Raw genomic sequence first — 7,952 nt, 5'->3', positions numbered from 1 at the left:
CATTATTATTATTATTATTATTATTATTATCATAACTTTATTTATAAAGCGCTGTAGGTTTACACAGCGCTGTACTTAAAATAGAATAAAATAAAATAGACCTGCCAGTGGCATACATTCTCCAAAATAGGATATAATACAAATATTATATCTATTGATCACTTGTGCATGTTCAATACCCAATAGTCCTCCACCTAATTCCTACTCTGCACTAGCAAAAGGAAATTATTTTGACATTTGCCGTTGAGAACAACAAATGCTTGTCGGATGTGAAGTTCTTCTAATGTAGATGTCCTGCAGATGTTGCTGGACTGCAACTCCCAGCATCCCTCACTCATGCCACCAGTCCCATTTTATCATCGCCTAGAAGGACGGATAGACCGAATGCTGATAATCATTGACCAAGTCTCCCCAGTGAGTTTTGTAGTTGACTGAAAACGTGTTTTGAATGTTTCCAGTCCTTTCCTTGGGCCAAGATCTTACACTGGGGTCATGTAGCTTGTGGGGTTACACACTACTTGTGCAATGCAGCTTTTGTGTTGAATGGCAAGATTGCACAACTGAACCAAGACATCAGTATGCACTACTGAATGTACAACTAGTAGTGCATACACTTTAATGCACCATATGTGTTAATAGCACTCCATGCTCAACTCTGTTTCAACAACTTGCAGATAACTGTCTAACCGTTTCTGTCTGGGAACTTATGCATGTGTAAGACACCAACAGCATTCCAGCGACAGACTCGGATCACTACACCTCAGTAGGTCTTAGACATATTTTATTAACAAAAGGTGTTCTTGCAAATTAAATAAATAGATAAAATGATGCTGATACCATTGATTCACAGTGATGTTCCTCTGGGCCATATTTCTCTATGAAACAGCTTTGTAAGAGAAAGAAAACTGGAAGCAATCCAGCATCTCTGAAAAGCTTTAAGGGACCAGCAGCTGATGTGGAAAAGGAATCTTATCAGCTGATGATCACTCCATTGATCTAGAGTTGCTTGCCGACTGACTTTCACTGATGTATAAAAAGAGGATCAAATAGTCTCCTGGGAACTTCATCATCATTCAAACAGCATGCCTGCCTTCATGGATGGAAACCTTGAACCACAGAGTAGTGGGATTGTAAGTCACACAAAAGGACATGCCACGATCTGTTAGCCTGAAAGGTGCCACAAGCCTCCCTTGGTTGCTTAAGTCTTGTCGTCAAACAGCTTCCAATGGGAAATGGTCTGTCTTGGGTCGGCCACAGCAAAGCCTCTCGCAAGCTTTGCCCAGCTCCGATAGGATAAAAACCGAAGAGGCTAAAGCTGTGAGGAACAACAAATCTACCGATGAAGAAAATGAAATGAACAATTACTATTACAAATGGATAAACTGGTGAGAAACATGCATTTCTACATCAGGGGAGGCAACGTGAAGTCGGAGACTGAGAATCTGAAATAGACGTGTGGATTTGCACTATGCAATTTCACAGTCTCAGAGGATGTGAACCAACTCTATATACATACATAGCTGCATAGATATATTCATAGATATATACATTCGCAACTCACTCTTGCAAACATTCACTACAATCCAATTGCTAGGTGCTCCGATATTTTTTACAAAGAAATAAATGCATCCAGAACGCCAGTTCTCAGGCTTACCCAGGGCTCCTAAATTTTCCGTCTGGAAGATCCTCTGGAGCGGAGGAATGTATATTACTGCCATCTGACCCAAAATGGACCCCAGAACAGAATACAAGAACATGCGGTTTCGGAAGAGGCCAATTTCTAGTATCAGTTTTGTCTAGGAAGGAAAAGAAATGAAGTGCTGGAAAATGATTTAATATTTTTTTGGAGAGGTTGAAGATTTGGGGGGGGGCTGCTAGGTGGTTCAAAGACCATACTTGATCCACGTGCCACTTTGCCCCCTCCCCGGTTTAAATGCGACGAATCCAGTAATTCACATTCCAGGTGTTCAAAAATATGTAGCACCTTTTCATAAGGTCAATGTGAGATTTTCATTTTTTACGCACATTTGAAGCCCATTCATCTCAACACAGTTATCTTCTTTGCCGATAGATTAAGTTGTCCGCTGGGTAAAGCATTCATCTTTTTCTCACCTGAGAGCGACACGTCAAGGCATTGAAGAGGTCAAAGAACACAAAGCAAGTGAAAGTCATGGTTGTCGTCCGTGGAGTTACACCAGTTTCGGGAATCTGGAAGCGCAAGCGACAAAACACATTGGTGAGAGAGAGAAGAAGAACAAGAAAGAGGGAGGATCTATCTCAACGCTTGGAGAATGTGCAAAGTCAACCCTCCAGTCTCACAATGGCCCTTTTGTTTGCAAAGTCACTGCCACCTTGACGTTCTCCTGAAGGAAAGATTAGATGCACAACTCTGCCAAGGAGTATAGACATAGCCCTAAATCTACACATGATGATGGATGAGCTACAAAAACTCTAGTGAAAAGCCTGGGCAGATTTTATATATATATATATATATATATATATATATATATATATATGGAGAGGGAGAAGCCAACCCAGAAGGGTATGTTTTCCATAGGGATACAACTACAGAGGACAAAAGAGAAGAGTGCATTGCCTCCTTATGAAATTTGCTTTTGCTGCCCAAATTTATAGCGTAGCACAATCCGGAAAACAAACTGTTTTGACCATTTAGTAAATTACAACAAAAATTCACCAAACAGTGATACCTTTATTGGCCAGCCGAAATGCACAATATACTTGTTGCAAGCTTTTGAAGCTCCGCTGGCTTCTAGTAAGATGCCTGTATTTTGTTATTTCTGTCCTTGGTTAAGATGGTATGGGAAGGGGCCAGCCTGCTAAAGATATCCTCCCCATACTATCTACAAAATGCAGGCATCTTACTAACATCTCCATTCCCCCCACCCCTCCTCTTTGCCTCATCTTGCCTGATGAAGAAGCCAGTGGAGCTTTGAAAGCTTGCAACAAGTACATTGTGCATTTCGGTTGGCCAAGAAAGGTATCACTGTTTGGTGGATTTTAGCACAGCAGTAACTTAAATGTCGGCTGAGCATTTAGAAAGACACAATCTTGCTCACCTCTTTCCAAAAGACAAACATGGTCCCGCTGATGATGACCGTGGCTGAAAGGAAGATCTTCAGAATCAAAGACTTGCTGAGAATGGTATCTGTGATGCTTCTTGGAGGCTGTCTGATGGCATCTTTGTCTACTGGTTCGACGCCCAAACTGTTCTCAGGTCCCAGAAAAAGAGACGTTATTATGAGTATGATTCATTAGGAAATGGCTCACACTGAGATCTTTCCCATCGCCGTGATCTTCCCATTCTCCCCATACCTTTGAGCTGGGGGACCATCCATTATAATATTGATCCATAGGATCTGCATGGCATTGAGTGGATTTGGCAAATTGAATATCGTTGAGAGAGCGATTAAACTTAGAGCTGAGATGCTCCTGCCAAGAGGAAAACAAGAAACGTAAGTAAATCTCGACGAAGACTCAGAGGTCCCAATAAGGGCTTATTTCAGAGCTTGGAGAGGTTACTTTTCAAAACTACAGCTCCCAGATGCCTCCAGTCAGCATGGCTTGTGGCCAGTGGTTTTGGGTACAATAGTCCCCTCCCCACCAAAGCTAACATTTCTAAGCCCTGGTTCGGCCTTAATGGTTAAGCGGACTACTTACGTGCTGAGCTGAAACCGGACAAAATTTTTAATGTTGTAAAATATGCCTTTCCCTTCCTCAATGGCATTCCTGTTGGAAAGGAAAGAGAGACGTTTTGTACTAGAGGTAAACAGATGCATGTTCACTCCATGCATCCGAGAAAGTAGACCAAGTCTATGAATGCTTATGCTACAACTTCTTTCACACATTTAGTCTCAAAGGTGCTGCAAGATCCTGTTGCATGTAGATATACTTCAGTGGATCATCAAGCTTTTGCAAAGCCTGTTCTGGATTTTCATGGAAGCAAGAACTATTAGTGTCTATGGAAATATGCAGCACAGACTGGGCTCCAATGGCATTACCAATGGTGAGCCTCATGTTAGGAGAGCAGTAAAGCCACTCTGGGTTTTAATGGAGCTGTCCAAGGCCCTGAACCTATTTTGGGGATAGGGTTCAGCATCTTGGATAGCTCTGGGATAAAATTATTTTTTATTATAAAGTATAAATTGTTACATACTGTATATGCTCATGTATAAGTCTAGAAATTTTAGTCAAAAATTGACCCCCCAAAATCTGAGTTGACTTATCAATGGATCAAATGAAGTACTGTACTTTAACTCTCATAAAAATAGAAAGCATCTCCCGGTGAAATGCAAGAGTGCAATCTTCCTGGAAGCACTAACCTTCCTCTATCCGCTCATCCATCTATCCTTCAAGGTGAACACAAACAGTTATGCCTCCTGCAATTTTGGAAGTCCTTTGGCATTATTTTTCCTTGCCTCATCCTTTAGATCCTTTGTTACTTGACTCTAAGTCTTACTCTCAACTTCTCCATGGGTCATATCAAAATCCATCATTATGGCCCCTAAACCTGCCCTCGATTTATACATGAGATCGACTTATAGTCGAGTATATACGGGTATATATACAATGAAATGCAAATATACACATAAAAACTACAAGTAAACATACTAACAAACAAACATATAACAAAATTACAGCCAGTTATTAGCTTACAAACATCAAACGTAAAAAGATAGTACAGAATTATCAACATTCTTCCTAAATCAGTTGAAGTCACTTTATCATAACAAAAGGTCTAGATTTTCTTGTTACATCGTACGTTCCATAGGGTAGCCCCAGTATATTTCAATTGTTCTTAATTTTCAATATTAATACTAGGTAGTAATTTGAAAAGAAAAAGAGAGAGAGAGGGAGGGAGGGGAAAAAAGAGTTATACATTTTAATTCCAATACAAAGGGCTTGAATAGACAGGCCAAAATAAAGGTGCTTTGGATCACTTTGGAGGTATGGTGTTTAAATGCACCTTAAGAGGCCAGAAACTGCACCAAAGCTATGTCTGGAGCATGGCTTTGGCGTGGCTTCCGGCCTCTTAAGACTCATGCACCATTTAAACAGCATACTTCCAAAGTGACCCAAAGCAACTTTGGGCCCATACAGACAGGCCAAAATAAAGCTGCTCTGAGTCAGTTTGGAGGTATGCTGTTTAAATGACACATGCATCTTAAGATGCCAGAAGCTGCGCCAAAGCTGCGCTCCAATCCTTAGGACTAGAGTGTGGCTTTGGTGCGGCTTCTGGCATCTTAGAATGCATTCATAATTTAAACAGCATATCTCCAAAGTGACTTGAAGCAGCCTTATTTTGGCCTGTCTGTTCAGGCCCTTAGTCCCCTCTGGGATAAAATTTCCTCCATCAAATAGTTTCTAATTCCTCCTCTTTCTCAGCTGAGAAATGGTGGAGAATTAGAGGAGGCACTTTAAACTGGCTTACAGTTGGTTACAGTACTGTGCACAAATCAGAGTCCGACACTTGCATTTTGGATTTCCATTTCCAGAATCCCCCTGCCATGACCCAACAGACCCCTACATGATGGTTGAGAAGTCGTCGTCCACGAGGATCATGTTGGCAGCCTCCTTGCTGACGTCTGTCCCTGCCTGTCCCATCGCAACCCCGATATCGGCGGACTTCAGAGCAACGGCATCGTTCACCCCGTCGCCAGTCATTCCCACAATGGCGCCTGCCTGCTGCAAAGCCTGAAGGAGGGACAGACAAACATAGGCATCAGCATCCATCAAGATGCGCACACCAACCAGGAAGTCAAGATGGATTCCTTGCGCAGAGGTAAATGCGGCCTCTGGGGAGAAAAATCCCAAGTGGATTTAAGGTACCATATATAAGTCTATAAGTCGACCTCATGTATAAGTCGAGGGTGAGTTTTGGGACCAAAATTATAGATTTTGCTATGACCCGTGGTAAGTCAAGAGTATTAGCGGCATATAGCACATGATCTAAAAGGTGAAGCAAAGCAATGCAATGTCAAAGAACTTGCAAAGTTCCCACAGACGTAACTTTTTGTGCTTACTCTTAAGGCTGGAAGGATGAGAGAGTAGAAGGAGTCAGTGCTTCACATATTATACTCTTACTTTTCACTGGGAGATGGTACCTTCTTTTAAATAAGAGTTAAGATACAGTACTTACATTGACCCATGGATAAGCCGACTCATGTTTTGGGGGCCAGGTTTTTTACCTTGATTCCTAAACTTATACATGAGTATATACAGTATGTTTCACAGCAAGCGAAGCACTGTGTGCCCATTATAAAAACCCTGGAATTTGGAAACACAAAACATTGCACAGAATGCAAAGTTTGAGATATTAAGTAACCAGAGTCTGAACTTTCCAAATCCAGAAGCAGCTTAAGCCTAATTGGGTTTGTGTAATCAATGCAAATTGATCAAAGTGCAATAACTGTATTTTAATGAGGATGGGAGGGTTTGGGATACAACGACGATAAGTTGTTATATATATTTTACGGGTGCTTCCATTGTTTGCCGCTTCGATCTGTTTGGAGAAGCGGGATAAAAATAAATTTTATTATTCCTTATTGTTATTATTATAGTCAATTGATCAAAGAAAATAAACTCCTATTATGGATGATTTTGCCCATATTAATCCGAGGATAGTTTTCTTCATGCACAACAGGCTCACATCTAAACAATGATAGGAACACAATGTTGATTTTACTGCAGTAGTCCTGAGTTGGACAATCAGATAGATGGATGATAGATAGATAGATAGATAGATAGATAGATAGATAGATAGATAGCCTTGAATCCCAGATGGGTGAATCAGGGGACTTGCCCAGGTCCAGTTAAATGAAAGAATCGCTTCCTCTGATTAGTTCTTCAAGAAGCATTATGTGGTTAGAAAAGAAGTTTAGAAAGTAAAGGTCTTAGTTTACCAGACATTTATATGTAGAGTACATAAAATAAGGAAATATATAGAAAGGTTAAAAATTAAGATGTCTAAATATGTGGAAATGGATAAGGAGGAAGGAAGCAGTAACGCTGTAAATATGTACAAATGAAAAGTATGACAAATGTTTTTTTTTTAATTTGTGATAAAATCAATAAAAAATATAGGGGGGAAAAAAAACCATGATGGAAGATACATATTAGCAGAGCAGCCAACCATCATAGCAAGCGGAAAACTGCAGTGTTTGCTAACTAGTTGTGCAAATTTCAACCAAGGAAAACAACTGCCGCTAACATTAAACAAACCTCATTTCTATCCTATGGAGACAAAGGGCAAAGGAAAGGAGAAACAAAAAAGGGGAAATACACAAGGTATTTCCTTCTTTTGGCAATAGTTCATTGCCAAGGGGAATGGAAAAAAGGCATCTTCTAGCTGGATGAACACTCTGAGTTTGCTATTGCTAGAAGGTGCATGGTTTAAGCTTTGCAAGGGATCTAGATGGTAGAAATAATGCAGTTTGACACCACTTTAAGTGTTGTGGCTACAGAATGGTGGGATTAGATTGTATGTACAGCGCTGTGTAAATTTACAGCACTTCATAAATAAAGGCTAATAATAATAATAATTTGTAGTACTACAAGGTCTTTAGCCTTTTCTGCCAGAATGCAGGTGCTCCACAAAACTACAGATCCCAGGACTGTGTAGGATGGAGCCATGGCAGTTAAAGTGGTGTCAAACTGCATTATTTCTGCAAAGTACATGCACACGCAGACCCATGATAATTTTGAAATAGCTGCTTCTGTTCCCCTTTTGAAATGGATGGGTATGGAAATTTCTTTATTTGCACTAGCAGAAGATCATTCCCAGAATGAGTTGCGAGAAAAGAGAAATGAAGGGAGGAAAATGGAATCTCAACAGAAAAGCAATGGGCAAATCGGAAGCAAAGTAGCAACCACCGTGGAGCAAATTCAAACCCAATTACTCCAGGAAGAGATACAAGGGCATTACTAGTTTGGAG

At 40.6% G+C, this 7,952-nt stretch overlaps 1 protein-coding gene across 3 annotated transcripts in view; it reads right to left on the bottom strand.

The window, feature by feature from the left end:
* Positions 1 to 764: 764 nt before the first annotated feature.
* Positions 765 to 7,952, bottom strand: part of LOC149305768 (calcium-transporting ATPase type 2C member 2-like) — a 34,725-nt gene continuing 27,537 nt past the window's right edge. For 2 of the 3 annotated variants that reach the window (XM_089476817.1, XM_089476818.1), the window contains 7 exons: positions 5,546 to 5,712; positions 3,679 to 3,747; positions 3,334 to 3,450; positions 3,078 to 3,225; positions 2,113 to 2,208; positions 1,655 to 1,796; positions 765 to 1,333 (listed from right to left, as the gene is read on the bottom strand). In XM_089476817.1, the coding sequence (XP_089332943.1) occupies positions 1,212 to 1,333; positions 1,655 to 1,796; positions 2,113 to 2,208; positions 3,078 to 3,225; positions 3,334 to 3,450; positions 3,679 to 3,747; positions 5,546 to 5,712 (861 nt within the window). In that variant the 3' untranslated portion in view covers positions 765 to 1,211. Of the gene's footprint in view, positions 1,334 to 1,654; positions 1,797 to 2,112; positions 2,209 to 3,077; positions 3,231 to 3,333; positions 3,451 to 3,678; positions 3,748 to 5,545; positions 5,713 to 7,952 lie in introns of those variants that run through there. The other variant, XM_089476819.1, reaches the window with a different exon arrangement.

The sequence above is a fragment of the Sceloporus occidentalis genome, unplaced genomic scaffold (genome assembly GCF_023333645.1).
Source record: "Sceloporus occidentalis isolate IW3139 unplaced genomic scaffold, rSceOcc1.0.p SCAF_10, whole genome shotgun sequence".
Classification (NCBI taxonomy): Eukaryota; Metazoa; Chordata; class Lepidosauria; order Squamata; family Phrynosomatidae; genus Sceloporus; species Sceloporus occidentalis.
Note: the sequence above shows the minus strand (reverse complement) of the source record. Positions and strands in the feature narration are given on the sequence as shown.